Source organism: Solea senegalensis, linkage group LG21 (assembly GCF_019176455.1).
Source record: "Solea senegalensis isolate Sse05_10M linkage group LG21, IFAPA_SoseM_1, whole genome shotgun sequence".
In the NCBI taxonomy this organism is placed as follows: domain Eukaryota; kingdom Metazoa; phylum Chordata; class Actinopteri; order Pleuronectiformes; family Soleidae; genus Solea; species Solea senegalensis.
In genome coordinates this window covers 2577781-2602740 of record NC_058040.1, presented here as the reverse complement: position 1 = coordinate 2602740, position 24960 = coordinate 2577781, and the positions used below count along the sequence as shown (strand labels likewise).

General features: G+C 40.6%; 1 protein-coding gene across 1 annotated transcript in view; it reads left to right on the top strand.

Moving 5' to 3' along the window:
• Positions 1 to 24960, top strand: part of grk3 (G protein-coupled receptor kinase 3) — a 65593-nt gene that overhangs the window by 35444 nt on the left and 5189 nt on the right. The window contains exons 3-17 of the mRNA XM_044012747.1: positions 3767 to 3840; positions 3987 to 4088; positions 4972 to 5046; positions 7863 to 7924; positions 8021 to 8072; positions 9446 to 9537; positions 9635 to 9734; positions 10502 to 10580; positions 13006 to 13136; positions 15082 to 15176; positions 16247 to 16354; positions 17878 to 17944; positions 21776 to 21876; positions 22814 to 22880; positions 24037 to 24132. Coding sequence (XP_043868682.1) covers positions 3767 to 3840; positions 3987 to 4088; positions 4972 to 5046; positions 7863 to 7924; positions 8021 to 8072; positions 9446 to 9537; positions 9635 to 9734; positions 10502 to 10580; positions 13006 to 13136; positions 15082 to 15176; positions 16247 to 16354; positions 17878 to 17944; positions 21776 to 21876; positions 22814 to 22880; positions 24037 to 24132 — 1301 coding nt within the window. The remainder of the gene's footprint in view (positions 1 to 3766; positions 3841 to 3986; positions 4089 to 4971; positions 5047 to 7862; positions 7925 to 8020; positions 8073 to 9445; positions 9538 to 9634; positions 9735 to 10501; positions 10581 to 13005; positions 13137 to 15081; positions 15177 to 16246; positions 16355 to 17877; positions 17945 to 21775; positions 21877 to 22813; positions 22881 to 24036; positions 24133 to 24960) is intronic.

Below are 24960 nucleotides of genomic sequence, written 5' to 3'. Positions count from 1 at the left end.
GAACTGTGTTTTTTCTGATATGTCCCTCTCTTAATACCTCACTCAGAACCTGTGTGTGTGTATGTGTGTGTTTTGAGAGGAGGGGGCGGTCAGTGGCACCCATTCTACAAACAAGGATACCCTGTGCACTTGACCATGTGTACATACACCATGTGTGCTTGCATGTGAGCCTATTTCTTTGTACCAGCCTCACGTCTGTGGAGCAGTGAGGGGGGAAATGATGCATCACGTCTGGAGGAGAGATAAAACACAAAGGGGAAGAAGTGAGAATGGACGATAACAGGCGTGAGGACCTAAACAAATGGCTTCCGTGCCTTTAACCAAATTAGTGAGCACCAAGTTGAAACAAAAGCCACTTCTTTTCCAAGCTAAGGGGCTCATTTTCTGCTTGTTGTGCAACGTAATGTTCAGTAATTGTCAGCGCTGCAGAGGCCTTTGTTTATATCAGCTGCAGAGACTGTAACTTGTAATGTCCTTGTTTTATGAACACATTTGATGAAAAAACCTGCTTCTGCTGGAATTTGTCGTGTTAAAATCTAGATACGGGATTGTGATGGAGTTCAGGTCGAGTGAGATGACAGGCTCCGGACATATTAACTCAGTCTGCCTCTTCCCACTTCCTATTCTGAGCGTAGTTTGTCTGGAAAGAAGGTGAAGCTGGAAAAGAGAGCGAGTGGACATGAAAGTGAACTTGAGTTTTCCTCTTTTTCAGACCGAAAGAAAAAGGTGACTTGATGTCAATTCTGTTCGAAATGATTCCGATATTATAGAATGGACAAGGAGCAGGTGAAGTCATTTTGCAGAAATATACATAACATCGGGGGATTCTGGATGTTATGTATGGACATCATTTACTGTCTATACATATTTGGACAAATCCAGATTGTCCCTTAGAGACATGGCAGTGTGTGCGCTAATTCTGTGAACGAGCGGATTTTATGAGCATCAGTGAACGCATCACAGCTGAGAATAATATCGCTGGAGGAGAGAGAGAGAGAGACACACAGAGAGACAGAGAGACACAGACACACAGAGACAGAGAGACAGAGACACACATAGAGACAGAGAGACACAGAGACAGAGAGAGACGGCAGGTGATGTTCTGAGAGTTTTTAAAGCACACAGACAAACCCTTTTACCTTTCCCTTTCTCTCTGGCCTGCACTACTTACACACATATTATTATTTCAATCACAAACAATGCAGTTTTCCATGTAAAGAGTATAATTTAGATACATGACATAAACATTTTGACAGAAGCCTGTGAATGACTGTGACAATGACTGCTCTAAGATTCTTACTCAAACCTTGGATGGACTGGTGTCAGTATCAGTAACTGGAACACGACAGATCTTTACACTTGAGAATTGTGGGTACTGTCACCTTGACATTGTGGCTCCTACAGAAGCGTACCACTTTGTTTTTTCATGACATGGATATTTCGTATACCGCAGAATCTCTCAAGCAGTACGAGCTCACGCAAGATGCAGAGTGACAATTCTGAGCATCTCTTTCTCTGTACTACATATTTTCACTGTCTCGCACCTTCCAACACTGACGCCGTCAGGAACATCACCGCTGACACCAGGGATCTGTATCAAGACTGAAAGCCTGTTAGCTTGCTATTTCTTGCTAATACCTGAAGCAAAGTAGGATAAAGTCCCAGAGAGTCTCCACAGCTTGTACATGTGTCAGCTTAGCTCACTGCTCCCGTGTCTCTTGTCTCTGTCCTTGATCTCTGAATTCACTTCCTGTAACTACGAGTGAAAATGCTGCAGACATTGAATCAGGAGTCAGGAGGTCGCCTCCTGGCCTGCAGTGTATAGCTGCGAGTCATAAAAGGCTATTACCATGGCAACAGCGTGCCTCATCTCTGCAAGCGACGTGGCTGCGTTTTGATTCCCCGCTGCCCGTCCCTTCCTTCCTCAGATAATGTTTCATTGAACATGGATCTGATGACACATTGTGAGATTTTGATCCTTTGTTTGGTGTGTTAGAGTGCAACACAGGGTGTCATTTTCAGCCAATGATGCCTGGGGCCATTCTGTGTTATTGTGTGTGTCTGTGTGAAGCCATCGGTAACAGCCCTAATAAGAACAAGACAACCTTTATTCATTAATAGACGAATACAGTAAATGGAGCTGCTCTTTTTGGTATTACATGTGTTGTCCGTTTTTATTTGGTGTGTGCTCCGAGTGTGAGTGTTGAACACATAAAACACCATCGTGAAGCTAAATAAACCATAATATGTACCATAATGACCAAGGAATGCTAACCCAAATCCACATATTCAATATAATATCAGTCAGATACTAACGTGATCACTGTAATACGGCAAATATGCGTTCTTACCTCACATTCAGGTCACATGACATTGTGCGAATCCTTTTTTCCCCCGTGGCATTAGTGTCATATGCACTGCAAGTTCATTTCCACTCACAGATTTTGTGAACATTTGGTCGCAATCCTTACCCACAACTGGTGCCATGGTTACTGTTTTTTCCCTATTACTATTTAAAATGATGCTGCGTGTTCAAAACTGAAATAAAATGAGCATTATTAAGCTAATGCGCGTCTAAACGAGCTAAACGCTGAGTTTGGCCAAGCCAGTTTGACCCTGAAGCCTGGTTTATACTTGTCGTAGCTTATCCATCACAAGGTAAACAAGCGTGGAATGATGTCATGCATTCACACTCATGTGCATGCTGCGAGCACGGCCGCCAGCAACAATTTGCTTTGAAGTTATTTGCTCAAGGACGCATCAGCCTGTTGATGAGAGGGAGCAGCGGTTCGAATCCCCAACCCCGCCGATTGAAAGAGTTCCCACGCGACCTCTGATCCCCTGCTGCCCCTGAGCATAAACAAGCTAGCATTTTGTCTGAACAAGCTAACATAGTTATAAACAAGCTAAAGTTAGCTAACTGAAAATGCAAATATTAGCTTAGCGCGTCATGAGGCTAAACATGCTAACCTGTGTTATCAATGTTAAAGAAGCCCTTTTTGTCATGTTTGTCTTAAATAAAAACAATTTAATAATTTAATAATGATCATTTGCATTGAAATTTGCATTTTTTCCCCCACAAGCTGCAGCAGCTGCTTTCCCTGCCGACAGTCCACTGTGCCCGTCTTCATCTTCTATGTCTTCTTCATCTTCCTCTTTGTCATCTTCCTTCTGTTTTCATCTCCTTTGTTTCCTTTGTCATCTCCTTCTTCTTCTTTTGATGTCTTTTTCTTTGTTTTCCACGTCTTCATTGTCATTGTCGCACCTCCCTCTTGTCCCTACCCTTTGTCTTCTTCCTCCTCTTTATCTCCTCCTCCTCATCTTCTTCGTCCTTTCCTTCTACCTCGTCTTCTTGTTGTTCTTTGTCGTCTTCTTCTTCGTCCTTTTGCCTTCACAAAACACAGACAACAGGCTGCATGTTATGTGACCAGCATGTGAGTTTCTGCCAAGTATTTGAATCACCTTGTTTTTGAAATGGTTGGTTTTAGTTGGGTGGTAAATGCATCATCACAAATGTCTTATATGGCTCTGATATCATCACTGGTAGAAATGAGAGGTTGTGATATCGGTATTCCCCACTTTCCTCTGAGGACATGGGAGATCTTCCAGAAATGAAAGAGAATCCAAACTAGTGTTGGGCCAACCGATTAACGTGCAAGGTTATTAACTGAGAGAAAGGTGAATGTGATCAGCAGGAAGTGTTTTATGAAGCAGTAAAATAATCTGTAGTACCGTTTGCCTCACTGGTTTCTCTTGTGTCTTCCAGGCTTTCTACTGTTCAAGGACTTCTGTCTGAACGAGATCGACGAGGCAGTGCCACAGCTCAAGTTCTATGAAGAAGTAAGTCTCGCCAGTGTGTGTATACATTCACACAGCATCATGGGATGAGCCAGAGATTAGGCCTGTAATCCCATTGATTTCAGATTAAGGCCTCCCAGGAAGCGATTGTTGCAGCGTTTCAGGAGAACTCTGTTTGTCGGTTTCAGATTAAGGACTACGAGAAGCTGGACTCGGAGGAGGAGAGGTTGAGCCGCAGCCGGCAGATTTACGACGGCTACATCATGAAGGAGCTCCTGTCCTGTTCACATGTGAGGACGACGCCGCATCACTGATGCATTCTGGGTCATTTACTGTAAACACATGTAGTGTGGATGAGGAAGGCGGGGAGGTCAGGGTGGCTGAGATGATTGACAGGAGAGTGTAAAGATGTAAAGATGATCCTTGATCTTGTTTATTCTGTCTGAGACCAAAACATCCATTCATTTAAAAATCTTTGGAACGAGCAGATGCCTGTCACTGTGAACGTGATCAGTCACAATGTGTAACTCATGTGAATTAAATATAATTAAATATAATTAACTTATTTATTAAAGAAATGAATAGCATTTAAACTGACTCACTTCAAAAGCTGCTGCTTCTTTTTATCTACATTTTTCCACAAACAAAATTATGCTCTGTTGTCTTTTCTTCTTCTTCTCATCCACACGGTTCACATGGATTCTTGCAGCACGGGAGGTAGAGATCATATCGGAATATTTGTTTTTCTAATTTGTAATCCAGGACCCATATTTATTGAAAATGGGTTTCTCTCACCCTTGACGAACTCTATAGAAGACAAAAGACAAGGATCACAGTGTTAGGAACACAGAAGAATGATGATGGGAAATCCTAGCAGGGATTTGGGAAGCGCTCCAGGCTTTAGGACAAAATCCTCTGTTTCCTCTTGGCGTCTGACAGACGGGTCTGGAACGCGTCCATGCCAGTTCAGCATGGACAAAACCCCACAGAGCGGCTTTTGTCCTTTTGCAGAGCAAAGTTATTGAACTCGAGCACACACAGATGTCCGTCCTTCTCTTACTGCCCTGGCCGTGCTGCATTCAATGACATTCAGAAAAGAACAAAACAAATCAGAAGTGAAAGTACTGAAAAAAGAAAATGACCTATATTTTTCTGTTCTTCTCTTTGTTTCAGCCGTTCTCTAAGAAAGCAGTGGACCATGTTCAGAGTCACTTGGCTAAGAAACAGGTTCCCCCAACTCTCTTCCAGGTAAAACACTGTATGGATATTATATCTATATCATGACATGAGACAAGAGATGGTCTTAGAGTTTGGATCATACGGTATCTGTGATGACTTCCTGGTTTTAAAGAATGTTGCATTGATAATCATCATATTTATTATATTGAATACATTAGTGAAATACACTAAATATTATGAATAAAATATTATATACTGAGTTAAAATACATGGAATCGACAACATTGTGGAAGGAGGCTGAATAGTTACTGATTTTGTTGTTGCTATACGACGCAATAAAAATCATTCGTCAGTCAATAGAGATCACTTTGTTTCTAATGAAACTCTAATGGAGCAACACTAAGGGCTAGAAAACAAACCACAACCAAAATGAATTTGAATAAAAACAAGTTACTACAGCATCAACAGTCTCTTTATGGACACAGTACCACGGTCATCGGAGGACCTTTCACGAAACAGAGGATAAGCGCGATTATTCAAAAATACTAACGCTATTCTGTTAATACAAAGCTAAATGCAAATCGGCAAAGTATTCTTTTAATAACACTTTTTATTGACCATATTTATAGGCAATCTTTGAGACGATATTATCACGATGTATTTGCAAATTCATATATATTGTATAGTTTGACTGAAAATGAACACTTGGCACCTTCTAGTGGACTGAAATGCTATTTCACGTCTTCAAAGTTGAACGTTTATTTGTAACATGAGTTAAAAAATTTAATTATTACATTTGAATTTTTTAATTTAAATAATTAAATGCTAAAAAAAATATTGATACTTGGTGTCTCTCGTTCATACATCCCTAATATCCCCATATGTCTCATACGTCCAGGATACAACCTAAACATATGCATGTAATTTCTGTTATGTTTCTAATTCAAAAACCACTCATTTGTTCACAATATTGGACAAAAACAAACGGTCTTTTCTCAGCAATAAACCACAGCACTCGTGGTTATTTATACCTGAGCTGTTGCTGTGATGAAACATCACACAAAGCATTTTAATTTCAAAACGAAAGTGCACAGCACAGAATGTAAAATCAGCACAGTAAATGCTCCGTGTCTGGGTTCCCGTTCTGATCTGACACTGACTAATGCAAATAATGCTTTTATTCAATTACAGACACATGCACTTGTTTTTACACCACTGCAGTTTCTCAAAACACTATATTTGTGTCAGTTCTGGATGAGTTTTAAAAAAAAATCAGTATTGGAAAAATAAAAGAATACGATAGGATATTTTCCAAGGTAAATAATAAATCTAGGGACATTCAATGAGACCTAAAATTACTTTTCAACAAGTGGAATGAGACCAGTGGCTGAAAAACAGGCTGAAGTGCAATACGAAGTCCAGCAAGGAAAGAGTCATGTCCTCATGTGACCCTGTCGTGTCCACATTGTGTCTGAATGCAGCTCAGATTGTTGTTGTTTCCTCATTTCTGTTCAGCTAAATTTTAATACTTGCACCACAGCTGAGGGTGTGTGTAGTTTGTCACTGTGATGTGATTGGCTGCTGACAAGTTATTGTTTTTCCTTCTGATTATTATTGTCATTATTATTATTATTATTATTGTTATTGTTGTTCTCTCCTCCCTCTCAAATGATGAGCATATATGGAAACTCATGTAACTTTGCCCCCAAAAATGAATACATTATATTCAACATCTAATCCAAATCCGTAAAGCACTTTAAAACAACCACAGGGAACCAAAGTGCTGTACACAATAACAAATGAAAGAAACTAAAGTGGATATAAAAACAATGAAATAAGTTAGAATTCATAAAACATCAACAGCCATACATTAAAAACAAATACAAATAATGAAATAATGTCAACAAGATTAAGAGGGCTGCGACAGCACCATTGAAAATGAATGGAAAAGGACAGCACCTGTGTTTTTGTACCTGGTCAATGCTGCTTCTAGCTTTCTTTTTAAATATGTATTTATGTTTTCAATCTGTCAAGGGAACTTCATTGTTCACACATTAAATGTAGCAAACACTGGATGTTGAGTTGAAAGCTTTCTCTTTGAACTTAAGATTATATCTATTATTATCACACAAACAAAGGGTGTGAGGGAAACTGAGGTGAAACTGCAAAGTTTCGACTTATTTTCACATGATATTAAAATAGAGTTAAATCCTGATGAAGGTGCTGTTGGGGTTCCTGTGTAGATTCAGCGATACCCAACCCTGTTTGTATAAGGTCAATATTGACTCATTTTAAAACAATCACCGTCACTCAAAGCACTGTGCATGTGTAAAACAGAGTAAAAAACCAGTGAAATACAATAAAGTAAAAACCAAACTACTTTAAAAATATGAGGGCTGCGACAATTAATCACTTATTGGTCAGTTATTGAATTAATCATCGACTTGAGTGTTTTTTTTCTTCATAATTATGAATGAAAATAATATTTTTCAGCTTCTTTCAATATTAATATTATCTGCTGTCTTTGCACCATATAACAAATCAAATATTAAAACTGAATCTTTTTGGTTTGTGCACAAAACTAGACATTTGGCATAAATAAAAATCAAGCTCATGTGGATGAATAGTAGATGAGTCATTTTTCATATACAAAAAAGTGACATTCTGCTTGTTGTTGTCGATATAGTATCATTAAAAATGTGTGATTGAACACACACTCATACATATCAGTGCATATAACAAAGATTTATTTATTACAGAGTATTTTTATTAGTAAAATAAACCACACAAAACATTATCTTATCTATGATGTTTGAAAATCAATCAAATCTTTCTTCAGTCATCACAATAATATCTACACCTCTGTTTACTGTGTGTGTCTGCAGCCATACATAGTGGAGATCTGTGACAGCCTGAGGGGGAACATCTTCCAGAAGTTCATAGAGAGGTGAGACGGTGATGTCAGAGGTGGAGGAGGAACTGTTGCTTCTCACTGCACCGTCACAGTGTGTTCACCATCTACTCTTTTCTTTCCCCTCCTCAGTGACAAGTTTACCCGATTTTGCCAGTGGAAGAATGTGGAGCTCAACATCCATGTGAGTACCAGCTCTTTGTTCTTACGGCCACTTTTACACCTCGACCACACTTGGATTCATGTCGCCCAATTCACACTACACAAGTTGTTATAGTTGTAGCATCACGGTGCATCACACACTAAATGACCGTCTCTCTCCTGATGGAGTTTTTCCATCTTAAACTACACACAAATAAAGAGAAAATAAAGTTTAGGGGCCGCAACAGCAAAAACACGGTCCCCTCCCAAGGAACTTTGCCCCATTGCAATAAATAAATTGCAGCTTAAATTTCTATGTATATTTATGTTTTCGATCAATCAGTTGAAGTTTATTTTATTGTTCCTTTTATTCAAACCAAGTGTAACGAACTGTTTAACATAAATATTAACACAATTAAATGATGAAAGTCAAGAATCACAGACTTTCTCAGCTTCTTTGTGACTGTGGCTGCATCAACCATGAGCCACGCGTGACGCACATACGTACCACTGTCACTGAAACAGTTCCTAGGGACATTTCCTGCCATTCCCTTTTTAATTGTTAAGCCATTGTGGCTGTGTTGAATGAATATAGCTCAAATTTTTTGGCAGATTTGGTAAACTTTAGAACTGACATTTCAGTTTCTTAAATGAGCCTAAAATAGCTAAGCTATGCAAGAACTTCTTAATTTGTTCCTAGCGGCAGAAAACGCCACCTTCCCAGAAACAGCTGTAAAAACATTATATATTAATATTTTTTTCCACTTTAAATGAGTCAGTCTTTTAAAGCTACTTTAAACTAGTACTGATTTGAACTGTTTATGATCTTTTCCTTGAGAAAATCTGTGCCTCATTTCCAGTCAATAGAACCTGTAATATCAATGCAGTGGACATGTGCGACTCATTCTTCATTAACAATGAGTCATGTGTCATGTCACCGCCACCACTTAATTATTTTCTTTGCCGTTGCAAGTAGCTCATAAAGAAATGGGATGGCAATGATAGGTGGCACAGGTCCACACCATAAATGTCATCCAGGTTAGAATATCTGGTTCTCTGAGGTGAAGGTTTATAACTGCTCCTCCCAAGGCTGGCAAGAAATAACTGATCAGGAACACTAACAATCTGCCCATGTTAAAACACAGCTGATAATCTACAGTGAGTGAATGAGGGAGTGTCCTACATAAATGTGCATGAAAGAGATGCTCTTTTATGCACATTGTTTAAAAAAACACATAAATCTTTACTGAAGGTTTGGGAAAATTTGGCAGATTTGTTTGGGGGCCCACAAAAATTTTTCCCGTGGCCCTGACCCAGTGTTTTGGAAGTGCTTCCTAAGATCACATCTTTTCATATGGACGCATTTAGCAGCTGCTCGTGGTCTAAAAGATGCATATTCACTGTCTCCTCCTGCAGCTGACCATGAATGACTTCAGTGTGCATCGGATCATTGGCCGGGGCGGCTTCGGAGAGGTTTATGGCTGCAGGAAGGCCGACACGGGGAAGATGTAAGATTTATCACACGTGCAGCAGATGAATTTGAGTGGAATAAAGCTTTGGATAATCATGTTGAGGTTGAGTGTTTTTTTTTTGCTGTGATATCAGGTATGCCATGAAATGTTTGGACAAGAAGAGGATCAAGATGAAGCAGGGGGAGACTCTTGCTCTCAATGAGAGAATTATGCTGTCGTTAGTCAGCACAGGGGTGAGTGATCCACCTCAGTGTGTACTTTCTTCCTGGACCACTTTCATTTCACAGCACACCACAGAATGATTGTACCTTCAAGAAAAGCTATGAATCTTGTGAAATATTGTTTGCAACTGAAATATTATAATAAGGAACCAATCCGTGACTGTATGTTGAAATGATACTAAACAAAACTTTTTATCAATGATTGTATTTGTATTTGTTTGTATCTGAGCGATTCTGAAGTTCAACATGCTTCCCACAGAAATGAGGAAATTTGAATCTCGTTAGCGCATCACACTGTTAACACTGAATTACTTTCACTAGCTCTCGTGTGCTGGAGTTTAGAATATTCGACAAATAATATTGTCGAATATTCAAATTGCATTTTTTTTTTACTTGAAATGCAGTTTTTTATTTTTAAAGTAAGTATTTTACATTGTAATATTGGCATTTTACTCTAAGTACTATGAGTCAGTGACACACAGCTGACTGGACTCTGCAGGTACAAGCTCAGCGGAAAAAAAACTGCTGTCAGCTTAGGACATTAGGAAATACTACTTTCAGCTTTGGTGTGCAGAGTGAATGCTTTATAAATGTTTATATATATATATATTCTTTAGATGTCATTCTCTTAATCTGACAGTTAAGCTTTTGTAGCTAAGAAGCTGAAATATCTTTCTTAATTTCCCAGCTCTATGTAACATGCTGATTATTTGTCGTATGCTGAGAAGTGCATCAAGAAAGACACAGTGTCTGATTGACTTTTCTCCCCTTCTCTGTAGGACTGTCCATTCATTGTGTGTATGACATATGCCTTCCACACTCCAGACAAGCTCTGCTTCATCTTGGACCTCATGAACGGTAAGATGACGCCGTTATTTCCAACAGCACCAACAAGCTCACCTGCAGTTGTTTAACAGAGGCTTTAACACTGCCACAGGTGCTCTGGTTTGACCACAAATGGCACTGTATATCATTCCCCGTATTTCCCCATCTATCTTGACTGTCCCTGTCCACTAAAGGCTTGAAAAAGGTTAATCAAATCTGCAAATTTACCCAGAAGCCATCTTCTATTTCTGCAGATGTCCAAGGGAATCCTTTCCAAACATGTCGACCTGATCCAATCTTTCATTCTTAATCTGTGAAGGTTCTCGGTCATCCAGTCAACCAACCAGTCAGACTTTATTTACGTAGCACTTTCATACAAGTATCGAATGTAACACAAAGTGCCTTACACAATACGCATACACACTTACAGAGACACACAAATGTAGACACAACAGTTAAGGGAAGATCAAATAAAAACATGTGAACATGATAACAGTTCTAACAGAGCTATGGAGCTGACAAAACCTTGAGGAAGTAACTAAAATGAAGGGATGAAAATAAAAACTATTACAAAAAAATACTGAAATAAGAGTAAACACAGCAATTACTAAACTGGCTCAAAATACCCAAAGAAAGTAGAAAAAGTGTAGAAACGTGTTAGAGGCCGTCATAGTCCAAGAAATCTTTAGGCAGCCAAGAAAAAAATGAAAATTCAATTTTTGCAGGAGACACATTTCCCAAAAGTGGAACATGAGAACTGGTAACACTAAATGCATGACTGTTAATTAATATGGATTTCATCACGTATGTAACAACCAAGCTTTATTTACTTTACTAAATCTAAATATTGGACCCAGAACATCTCCTATTGTTGTGTGAGACTGTGACAAGGTATACCGTACTTATATTTGCTGTATTATTTTATATTTCATATATAAGTGCATGGAATCAGAGAAGAGAAGCAAAACAAACTGAACTAGCAGACAAAAGATAAGATAAAATAACACCAAGCTCTGAGCTGGCTTTCCATTTTCAAACAAGCACGTAGAGACTTACACTGTTGAACCACAGGATTGAGGGCAAATTAAGGTCAACCCTTCAGAAATCCTATGAAAACGGCAACAGAGCAAGTACAAGTTAAGCATTGTGAGAATGCAGCCTATTGTGCAATTAAAGGACATTGTGCAACTTTAGAAAACCAGACGAGATCTCAAGGTTGTTCACTAAACCTTTCTACAACAACACAGACACTTGCACAGATGATAACAGTTTGGCAGAGATTTTAAAAGACTTCAGACTAACAGTTATCTAACGGTGCGTTCACACCAGCCTGGTTTAGTGCTGTTTATTCCGACTTTGGTGCGTTTACCCCCCGAGTACATTTCATTTGGATCGGTGTGAACGTGGTCCGAGACCTCTGATGGGGACCAAACAACTGGACGCTGGTCCGCTTAAAAGAGATGGTCGTGGACTGCTTACAAGTGGTTCATAACTGGTGTGAACTCTATCCACACCTTTCACTTGAGGTGTATTAAAGGCTAGTTAGGAGAACCGGGACGAGAGCCCGGTAGATCCCATCTCTTCATGTCGTCAGCCCAGAGCGCCGCAAAACCAGCGCGTCGCAGTAGGACGAGGACGACAAGCAGTGATTACTTTATGTTATCTGTTGGGTTTAAAGATATGTACCTGTGTTCTTTTTTCCTCTCCTTATTTCTTTTATTTTTTTAAAAAAACATGTTATTTTTAGTTATTTAGTTGAGTTGTTATTTTTGCACACACACACACCTATTAGTGATGCTAAATTTGACCTGCATTTAATCCGTCCTCATTACACCAGTAGCAAACACTCAATTCATTTTCCCAATTTGTTGTGGACTATGAAGAGGAACAGTGAATGAGATAAAATGCAGGCAGCTTGACGACTATTCACCTCTCATCTGAAAAAGTTAGAGAGGAAGAAGATGACCTGGATGACCGAGAACCTCCACAGATAGATTTTTTTGCCACAGCTCAGCAATAATGCTTCCCACCCCAGCAACCTGCCCGTGTTCACCCTCCTAACATCTAAAGCCAAACTTCCCCAAAGTCACACCTCCATGTTGGTATTTTCCTCTGAAGGAGCCGTGGCGGCAAACAGGCGGTCTCTGAGAGCGATCAGAGGCTGCACTCTGAGCATTCTCTGAGTCACCGTTTAATGTCGGCACCAAACACAACCATCATCATCATCATCGTCGTACAGTGAGCCTCAGTGGTGCTCAAGATGCAGACTACTCCAGACATAAAGGCTGACACAGTTGGGGTGGAGGATGAGGCATAGAAGGTTTTTCATCGATTCTCAATTTCTCCCCTTGAGAGGATTACCACAACTTTATCGACAGATATTGATCGAGGCGTGAGTTGTCATGTGAGGTCATACTGACGCATTTTGTGATTCTCTCTCTCCTCTGTGTGTGTTTAGGGGGTGACCTGCACTACCACCTGTCTCAACATGGCGTGTTCAGTGAGAAAGAGATGCGTTTCTATGCGGCTGAAATCATCCTGGGTCTGGAACACATGCACAACCGCTTCGTTGTCTACCGAGACCTGAAGGTAGAGCCTTCACTCTCCCTCTCTCCCTCTCTCTCTCTCCCTCTCATCCTCCATGACATATTCCTGAAACATTTTTCTTAATCCATGGCTTCACTGTTTCCAACGACCAACAAACACATGAGTGAGTCACTGTGATTCTGTGGGGTGACATGTTCCCACATCACCATGAAAAACGTACTTCACTCACTCGCAATCGTTTGTTGCAATTCAACACCGCTCACTCTGTTCTCCCACCACAAAAGCTCACTGTAACACCGAATGTGGGTGAATCCACCTCTGAGAGCAGTCCCGATTAAATTCACCCTCCCATGTTAAATGAACATTTGTTATTTTTCCTTATTTTCTTATGTTTACATTCAGTTAATCTGCTGTCAAAGTTATTCCTAATAGCCCTCACTAATCCAGCGTGTTTGCTCAGTGACTGTGGAACTTTTCCAGTATCCAACAACACTCTGTCCAATCACGAGCCAGACATCCAGAAAGAGGCGGTCCTCTCTGCTTGTGGTTTTATGCTGTGTTCCATTTACATAGACATTTGGAAGTCAAGGCAATTTTATTTATATAGTCACAACGTCACAAACACAATTTGCCTCGAAGGGCTTTAGAGCAGTGGTCTCAAAGTTGCGGCCCGGGGGCCACATGTGGCCCTCCAAACCATATCAAGTTGTAACGAGTTAATTTTGCATCATAAATGTTTTTTTTTTAGTGTGAATATTGTTGCATATTAAAACAAGCACTTTTATTTTGAAATGATCCAATCCAATCCAACTTTATTTGTAAAGCACTTCAAAACAAACACAGTGGACCAAAGTGATGTAAGCTCATATTGTCCCCCACATTTGAACTCACATTTGAACTACTAATCTAAATCAGCTTTATTCATTATGAAAATAATCGGTAGTTGCAGCCATGAGCTGCAGTTTGTTCTAAATTGTTGCTGCATTTCTTTTGATTTTATAAACTGTGACAATAACATTATTAAAAAAAATAATAATAGTTTTTTTCATTCCTTGATTTATTTGTTTGTGTTCTATAACTTTGAATCAGACAAAATCATTGTCTTATTTTTCCTGTGTTCAGTTCGACTCAAATTCAAAGTTAGAAACGCTATTTAATGTCCTGTTTCATTTATAAAAAGGATTGATGTTTGTGTTGTTCAGTAGAGTGACAGGGTGAAATCCTGATAATCATAACACCCCCGCAGATGCTGTTTCACAGCCACAGATTGATATCAGCCATGTTTTGTGTCGTTCTCTGTTTTTCCTCCATTCACCCCTGTTTGGACTGGCTGCCATAATAATAGATATATTTTGCTGGAAGTCAGGGAGCAGTTTTAGGGCTTTAATAAACAGTGCAGAACAATGCAGATAATATTCTGACTCACAGACAGACACAGAGTGTGTGAGCGGGTATCAGCGATGTTTCCCACCTTAACGTAAGACTTTGTTTCTCTGTGCCACTGCCCGCTGTCCGCCTGATGCTCTTTGTCTTAATTGAACGCACATTGTGGTTGGTATCTGCAGCACAGAGGATCACTGAGAACACAGCTGATTATCATCTGTAGGGATCACAGCAGCAGAACAGAGAAGATTTGAGGATGTCCTTATATTTAGCTTAGGGAAACACGGTCTGACATTTTTCACAATGTTCTGTCATTTTATAGAACAAACGTATTGATGAACACATTAGAGCAGCCAGTCTGAGCCCTCTCCCTCTCTCTGAACTGTCCTGTGATTGGTGAAAGTCTCCTATGACAGGACATAATTGGCTCAGGCTCTGAACCAGCGCAGATGTCTCTTGATTTTCATTATACTGAAAGGTTATTATGGAGGAGTAACACAAAAACAAATCCTGCCTGCTGTACTACTAAGATGTTTTCTGCCATATTTTGCACAATTGTCACCCTCTTTACTCGTGTGTGTGTGTGTGTGTGTTCCGACCTCAGCCAGCCAATATCCTGCTGGATGAACACGGTCACGTTCGTATCTCCGACCTGGGTTTGGCGTGCGACTTCTCCAAGAGGAAACCCCACGCCAGTGTGTGAGTGCACGTCTCTGAACACCACACACACACACACACGCACACACACGCACACACACGCACACACACGCACACACACGTGGTTGTGCGACGAGTGAGTCGCACTCACTATTGCATCACCACCAGAGAATTTTAGCACATGAGATGTTGTCATGCATCGAAGGGGAACACTGTGCACGCAGTCATTGTCTATGAAAACAACAGCATCAATTGCATTAAGGTGATGCTCAAGCTACTGCATCCAAAATAAACAAAGGCATATACAGTATTTATACAGTGTCTATACACACACACACACACACACACACATGTATATATATAAATGTACACTGCTATTATTATACTATACTATTCCTAATGGATACACACATGAAAAACAGTACCGTACTGTATCAAACCAAACTACTTCACTGGATGGGAACACATTTGTGATGTTAGAAGATCCCTCAACTTTGCCTGACTAAAAATAATTGCTCTCACAACAGATGGACACTCAGGGGAGAGGATGTACAATGGGTAAATGACTGTTTACCGCTTTTGGTTCATAATTATAGATAATAATGGTTTGTTTATGAAGACAGATTTTTTTGCTCGGGCAGTTGTTGGCGGCATCTGTAGAACCGTTAGTGCGCTCCTCTTTAAGCCAGCTGTGTGCTGTGCTCTTCAGGATTTATGATTTGATTGTGTTAGATAGATAACACTTAAGTCACATGATGCTTTCTGTGACTGTGACCTGCATGGCCACTGTGCGAACATCTCATCTCACCTTTATTTGACATCATAATCAGTTGCTAGTCAATTTCCATGGGTGGGTTTTTATTTATTTATTTTTATATCCGTGTACGCGTGCAACAGTGTAATAATGCCTTTACAAAGTACCATCAAGCCCTGCACCATATGGTTTCCTGCAGCGAGTCACAGCCTCTGTTGTGTGGAGGCAGCAGCCAGAAGAAGACCTTTTATCCTCCTCCTCCTCTTCGTTTTGAACCATGTCCAAATGGGTCTGCAGTTTGTCATTGTGCTCTGACAGTTGTGTGTTTGACGTGAGTGTGTGGTGTGTTTTGCTGCAGCGGTACTCATGGTTACATGGCTCCAGAGGTCCTCCAGAAAGGAACAGCGTATGACAGCAGCGCCGACTGGTTCTCCTTAGGCTGCATGCTCTTCAAACTCCTCCGAGGGTAAGTGCTCCATCTTATCCTTTTCTTCTTCTACTACTACGACTACTTCCTCTTCTGCTGTTTTTCCTCCTCTGTGCTCTGTACTGCTTTCAAACCTCTGCCTCTCTACGTAGACCTCTTTGAATCTGCGCTCCATCTTTTGCCTGCTCACTCTGTTTGATGGTGTGTGTGTGTGTGTTTGATTGATGGTGGGTGTGTGTGTTTGATCTCAAATGTGTAAATGCCAGAGGTCTAGGCACAGTAGGTCAGAAATCAGGTAAAAGGGAAGTGTGTGTTTGAGGCTTGTCTGTCCATTGATGTTTGGATGAGTGTGTTTGAACACTTTGGTGTTTCTATGAGGACGGAAACACATTTGTGCCCAGTCATGGCAAAACCAGCAACAAGTAGGCCAAGAGACATTCTGAGTTATTTACAGAGTCTGAAAGTGTGAGTTCTAAGCTTTCCATCAATGTCTAACACGTGGAAATCAGAAAGTTTTTGAATGAGGAAGATGTGGCCATTTGAACGTAGGCACTCCTCAAACTCAAACTTTTAGCCTCAAAGATTTTCACCTTCCGGGAGCCAAGAGACAGAATCATGACATTTACATAGTCCAACCCCCTCCTGGTCTAAGCTGTCAGTGAAACCACACCTCTCTGTATGAGCTACTTCTCATCACAGAAACTGGAGCACAGATACTATTTTGTGAGCTACACTGCTACGCAGAACTATACATAAACAACTGGACATAATAACCTTTGAATAACCTTCAAATAACATTTGAAGTGAAGTAACTTGTATAGATATATGGGAAGGGGGTGTGGCTTATTCAGTCATCATTTCTTGTCCTTACACTAGCGTATATTTCCATCATCCGTTGTGTTCATGTCTGTTCCCCGTCTATAAAATGTATAGACGCAGCAGTGGTTAAGCTTAACTCACTCATGATCATGTGATTTACATGACTTTCTTGAACGTTTGTTGAATTATAATGAATTGAGTGATCGTTGGGTCCAAAAAAGCTCTGAAATTGTTCACCTGTGTTTCCAAAACATTGTCAGTTGTCAAATGTCTTCAGTTTTAATGCTTTATTTGTTATACAGAAGCACAACACTTATGAACTTGAATGCACTAATAAACGCTTCCACCTGAAATCATCAATAAAAGATTGTTCAGTTTTTAATAATGTCATGAATATCTTTATTGCTGTAATTTCCCACAGTATTGAGATCCACTCGTACACTACATAAGTTTAAGCTTCTATTGCCGGCCCCTGGTGAGCAGTGTTCACTGTCTGTATAAAATGAGGGGGCTGTGAATTACAACATTAATGCTCTGAAACAGCCTTTAATCTGCTGCTTAGCACTTGAAGCTGCAGGTGGCTAATTTAACGGCGGAGTATGAGACGCTGCTTCACTTTTTTCACCAGCAGTGTCGAGAGCGCGTCGTGTGATCTTCTTTCCTGCGTGTCTGTTACTCATCCCCACTCATCATCTGCACTGGAAACTAATGTGTCAGTGTCTCTGTCTCTGTCTCCCGCTCAGGCACAGTCCCTTCAGACAGCACAAGACCAAAGACAAACACGAGATCGACCGCATGACACTCACCATGGTAAGACCCCTTCTTCTACACGTCATCGAGAGTGTCGGTGTCACAGCACCGACAGAGGTGCACATGATGGGAGTCTCTGAGTAAACACATAGGAGTCTTAAGCTTGAACATATGGGCTTGGCCCGTGTTTGCCTTACAGTAATACCAAATGCACACAGATGTTAATATCTCTGTGCATACTTCACTGTGTGTGTGAACAAACACGGTAAGGATCCCTGATGCACGCCAACCCGCGTGCATCCTACATGTCCCTGTGACAGAGATGAATGTCTCCGTTGTGTAACTTTTTCTTTTTTTTTTTACGTCGTCCTTTTTCGAGTATCTGCCTGCGACCGTTCAACACGCAGCCGTCTGTTTACTCTGCTGTGTCATGGGAAGACGCAGGAGACGAAGCATATGACAGAAACTCGGCTTAGATAAACGGGGACAGTGAAGCTTAAGTACACCCCGCACAGGTTTGTTCAGCCTGTCACATCTGTGGCCTCGGCATCGTTTCAAAAGCTTGCCTACACAATGACTTTTTTACATTTATTTTATTTACTGCGCTTAGTTCTTTCATTGGAATGCGTCAAGTATCCACACCCACCAGCACTGCTTTACGCTCTATTTGACTTTAAATGGGACCAGAATTTGAATTTGAAAAAGACCTTAAACTAGTGATAAAGACCATTAACTATAAATCGAATGAAAACTATGCCTCATTCACACTGGTCAAAACCCCCTAATTTAATTAGAGTTTTGCCTGGGTTTTTGAGCAGTGGAAATGTGTTTAATCTGCATTAACCCTGGATGAACGTGCTCATTTCTTCTGCTGTTCGCTTTATTTTTGGCAGTGATTCATTCTGGTGTCATTTTTGGTGCAACAGTAAGACATCCATTCACCCTCCAGCTGTTATCCATGAATGTTTTTAGCAAATCATACTTTTTACAACTTGGTACTGTGTTGACTTGTTTTTAAATTTCACACCACAGAGCAAAGCGACCACTGACATGGGATTTGTGTTAATTGCCTTTTTAGCAGGTTCACATGAGTTCAATAATCCCACCTGCTATGTTCTGTGTGAAAGAGACTCTTCACTCATCTTCTCATAGACTTATGGCGTATTTCCTCTACTCGCCCCGCCTCGACACGGCACAGTCTAAGTAGCATTTCCACTACCGTTGTACCTGGTACCAGGTAATATTTATTATATTATTTAAGCCAAACAGTGCCGAAGATCAGTAGATCAGCTACTTAACAATCTTAAAAACGTGGGTTAATCTCCAACAAGTACCAGGGAAATCTCCATTTTTAACAGAGGATTCTGGTGTATTTAGGGACAGCGCTGCTGATCGTGAGCAGTGAGCGGCATCACAGACTCTGCCGCTGTATTCCAGTCCAGTGACTGAAGAAGCTCATGAACTGGGCTGTTTAATCAACATTCAAATCATTTGCATACTTAACATTTAAATAAGGTATTCATATTAATCAGACTATGATCAGGGCCAGAAAACCTTCCTGAGGACATGACTAATAAGTAATTAAAGTGTTTATCTATGTCAGAACAGAGAAACTTGAAATGCAAGTCGGAAACATATCCTGGGCTAGTCATTGTTAGCCATATCAGCGGATAGCAACGCTCTACATGGAATTTTAGGCACACAGTGTAGCATCATGCCTAGCGTTAAGAATTAAACAGTACTTTGTGTGTGAGTGATTCAAGTGCAACAAACTTGACAGAAGGGCTGTTAAAGGTAACTTTCAGAACTTCTCAGTGAAGTTTTTTGGATACTTGCTGGTCCAGTACAAACGATGTTCACTCTGGTCTTGGATCGCTCTGCATCAGCCATTTTCTTGGCAGTAAGCTTTCCCAAAAACTGTCCTTCGTTTGCAACCAACACATGTTGTTGTTGTTGTTAACTTTTCTGTCATAATGTTGCTGCAACTGTCTCGTTGGGTTTAGCAAGCTATCATCACTTCTGGTGTTGTCCTGGCGTGTTTCTGCTCCACAGCTGACTGACATTTTTCATTATTTGTGACAATGCATTAACTAATTGCTTACAATGAACTACCGCCCTTCCTTTAATGTAAAACTCTCAGTTTTTTTATGTCTTAGAATCCCATGTCGGGGTTGGTGAGAGGTTGCAGTGTTCCTTTGTAAGGAATGCCCCCTGATTTTGTGAAATTCAAACTACAAATGGAACACACCGCGATGCTGAATGTCTTAAACCAGGTTTCGACCAGTGAATATGTTTAATCTGTATTCACTCCTGGATGAAATGACTCTGCACCTCTGATCGTCTTTTTTCTTCTGGATCGTTTTGGCAGCGATGCTAATCTCGACACAATTTTAATGAATGTTTCTAGTAAGCCATACTTTTTACAACTTAGAACAGCACTCTTTATTCACATTTCTTGTTCCTAAAAGAGCAGAACAACCATGAATTGGAACGTTTCACCCAAATCCTGGGTTTAGTGTGAAGAGACTGTATTGGAGCACATGCTGTTGTTGGTTGAGCTTCAGATGAATAGAGCGATCTGCTCCCACCCTCACCTCTTCACACCAAAGTCAAAGTTCACATGTTCACCATCAGATTAAGTACACGGGACGTCTAAACAGAGAAAGTAGGATCGTCCACATCTCAACAAATCCAGATTAGAATTTTAATCCAGTCACTTACTTTTTGTCTGCGTAATCCTCGCCTGCCTGGTTTGTGCGTGTGTGTGTGTGTGTGAGAAAGGCTGCAACAGGGGCCAGAGCAGGCTAAAAATACTGCTCTTTATTTATTAAACATGATGAACGGCCTCATAACATAAACACGATAGAAACAGACGGCAGCGAAAAAAGGCTGAGCAGCCAGGACAGGAAGAGATGGATGGGGGAGCGACGGAGCGGCTTCCTGATCTATGGCTCTCCTCTGAACTCACCACGAAAGCAGCGACTTTACACCTGTCAACAAAAACGTAGGAAAGAAAGAAAGAAAGAGAGCAATGCGGAGGGTGGAAAATAAAATATAATTATATAAAATATAATATAATTTTAGACTCAAAAACATGGCCGTCATGTCCAATATTGACCATCAAAGCAGTGACCGACAACTAAACGAAACAAAAAGAGATTGCGTCGATCTAATCACAAATAAAATCATAAAACAGCATTGGAAGTAAAATAGGTGATTTTCCAACACAATCCACCCGTGCTTCTCTAATAGGTGAAGTCATCTTGCCTTATATCGGCCTAGTTTTTGTTTAAGATCACAAGCATGTCCACTTGGTGAGACGGCGTCTTCAGTTGTTTAGCGCACTCTATCATGTTTATTTGAATAGACGACGTGATAACTTGAAAGACAAGCAATTCACAAATACACATGAAAATCCCACAAGCCCCGCCCCCCCGACATTTCAACTCTCTCTTCTTTCTTTCTTTTTGTTGAGGTGAGCATGCGCCGATTGTCGGTCGTTTTGTCGAAGAAAAAAAAGTCTCATCCCTAATCAGAGATGTTTGTGAAACTTACTTAAATCACCCTTCACAACCACGATTACACGGTCGAGTTGATTGACTGAACAGGTGCATCAGAGAAAGTGTTGAAATACGTCCAGCTTGAAAGTAAATAGGACATTTCTGTAAACAAATAACAACAAATGACAATGACATGAACGCATACAATCATTGAGATTAAAGTTCAGAAGTTCCTAAATTGCAGACTTTTTCTGAGTTTAATCCGCATCATTCAATTTATCCCATGATTCTTTTTCTCTCCTTACATGGAGGTTTTTAGCCTGATGGTAGATCACTTCCTGCTCTCCATAGTAATAATCTGACTTCCCCTCTCTCACTCTTCCTCTTGTAGAATGTGGAACTGCCAGACTCTTTCACCACAGAGCTCAAAGATCTGCTGGAGGGGCTGCTGCAGAGGGATGTGGCCAAGAGGCTTGGCTGCCAGGGCCGAGGGTACGACACACACACACACACACACACACACACACAGGTCTTCACAAATGAATGTTGTATTCACACCAGCTCTTCTAAATCGAATCCTAGTTCGTTTGTTCGGAAAGTCTGGTTCGTTAGCGTTGGTGTGAACGCGCAACCGGACTCTGGTCCGCCCAAAAATGTAGGTCTCGACTCACTTCAAGTGAACCATATGCAAGAAGCGGACTACAACGCAGGGCATTGTGGGTAAACGCAGCCAGAACATATGCGGCGTGTAGACAGAAACCAGACTCAGAGATGTGTCGGCACGATGCTACGCTGCCATTATTTACTATTACCACTGACAGACATAAACGCCTCATGGTTACAAGTAACCCTGAGGACACCGCCTACTACAGACACACACACACATTCTTGTACTGTGAGGACACACTGCATTTACCCTTACTCTATCCCTTAACTCTCAAAAAGACACTTAAAGTTGTGAGGACCAGCCAAAAATATCCTCTCAAAGCTAGATGTGAGTCAAAATGTGTCCTCACAGCCTACTACACACACACACACACACACACAGGGTAAAGTTCCCGTCTTCGCGTCCATGTCCTCGGGCGTTTGGTTGAATTCATCAATCGGACAGATTTTGCTGGATGTGCTCATTAAGGCTGAAAACAGTAGGTGGCGTGGTCTGCGGCTCAGTGGAGTCGGACAGAGATGGAGGTGAAATGATCCGATGGGAGTCGCATTCATGAGTGATTTCATCGGCGCCGTCATTTCTCATCAGCTCAGGACTAAACCGCAGCGATGGATCACTGTCTGCACCGGGCATCGGGTTAAATGGCAGGATTATGAGGGTGTAATCTGGTAAACACTGCCACCCAGTGTACAAATGTATATAAGAGCAGTGTTCACTCTGCCTCTCTCTGTGTCTCTCCAACACACACACACACACATGCAGAGCCCCAGAGGTGAAGGAGCATCAGTTCTTCAAAGGCATCGACTGGCAGCAGGTTTATCTCCAGAAGGTGAGTGAGCTTTGTTTTCCTAATTCATCATATTGTCCTGTTTGTGCTGCATGAAAACTGTGGCCAAGTCTTTTATTTTGAAGGTGCAGTGTGTAAAATGTAGCGACATAGAGCTGACCCACCCCCTGATATTAATATAATATAATATAAATCTTTTATTTCTTTATTTTTTGCCAAATGAAAACCACCTCACCAAACGTTTACATACTGGACCTTTCATTTCATACAGATATTGAAATAATGACTTTATAATTCACATGAGCTCTGGCTTATGGAGAGCCACCTCAGTCAAAATGAAATTAAAACAGAAATAAATAAATGAATATAACCCTTAAATAAATAAATATGGCTGTGCGCCACATTTATTTCTGATCACTTTTTTTCCATTTCTAATCCTTGTATGCAAATGAGGGGGCGTGGTTAATCGTACATCCCGACCGAAAGAAAAGAAAAGAAAAGAAATAAAAGTCCCCTGAAAAGAATACTTTTCTTTATTTCTTTATTTCAGGGGTGTATTTATTTATTTATGTCTGTTTTATTTATTGATTTCATTTTGACTGGCTCTCCATGGCTGTCACCTTCATACTGTGAAACCTTTTTCCACATTTCACTGCGTTGTATTGTTGTGCCGCACCTCATTGCTCAAAGATTTATGTCACAGGGATCAAGGGGAGTGCCACAATTTATGTATTTAAATAAAAACAGACTAACAGTAAATGATGCAACAGGTACTCTCTGTTGTTTTGTAATTACCCCGAGAACATTTAACCAACAGTTCACCCTCTCTGCTGCTGCTGGTCTCCATAGTGATGAGATCTAAGCTTTACTAGAACACAAACTAATGGATGAAGCACTGTGTATCAAACATGTAAAACCACTGGTATCAAAGGTTTTTCAATTCGTATCAGCCACTGAAAACAAAACATGGTTCTTTTATTCTCTTTTTCATTCATTCATTCATTCATTCATTCATTTCATTTTATGCCCCAACCCTTGCACTAATCACACGATAACACTGTTAACTTTCCTGTAAGACAGTGAATCATGCGCACCATGTTTCACGAGTCACAGTTACAGTTGTCATGGTTACACCATCCACTGCCGTGGAAGTGTCTGCTTGTGTCGCTCACCCTCTCTTCTCTGACCGTCTCTTCAGTACTCTCCTCCACTGATCCCGCCCAGAGGAGAGGTGAACGCCGCGGATGCTTTTGACATCGGCTCATTTGATGAGGAGGACACCAAAGGCATCAAGGTAAAAAAAAACACACAGTCTTACACTCGTACAAAAATATCCAGATACAAAGAAGCACATAAAACCTTCTGGTGTGCATATGTGTATATATATATGTATGTATATATATATATATATATATATATATATATATATATATATATATATATATTATATATATATATATATTTATATATATATGTATATGTATGTATATATATATGTATGTACATGTATGTATATATATATGTATGTATGTATGTATGTATATATATATGTATGTATATATATATGTATGTATATATGTGTATATATGTGTATATATATATGTGTATATATATATATCTTTATATATATATAAAAGCTGCGCTTGTTGTTTCTTCACCTTTTGAAGTGCACTGTGAGCGATTGACAGGCTCCTCCCACTGAGCACCTCGCACAGCTGCAACTCGGTGTCAGACTTCACTTCCAGACCACGCCCCCTCCGCTCTCAGTCCACTTCTTGGCATTTGTAATACATTCTCAAACACAGTGAAACACAGTGATCAGAGTCTGGGTCCAGTTTCCTTCCAAAGAAACTCAGACAGCGTGTTCACTCTCGTGTGTTTCCTCACCCTCTGCATGTGTGAACATGTCACACGGCGACAGGGAAGGAAATGTCGAGCGGAGGACTGGTCTCCTGTCACGCTCATACCACAAGGAACGGCGATCACTCCTGATCATTTCAGAGCAGGAAATAAAGCAGTTGAACAACAACAACAACATGTTCCGCGGCCGTTTCCTCCGACACATTAACACTAATGTGGCTGCAGCAGCAGTAACTCATCTGCTGAAATAAAGTTTCCCTGG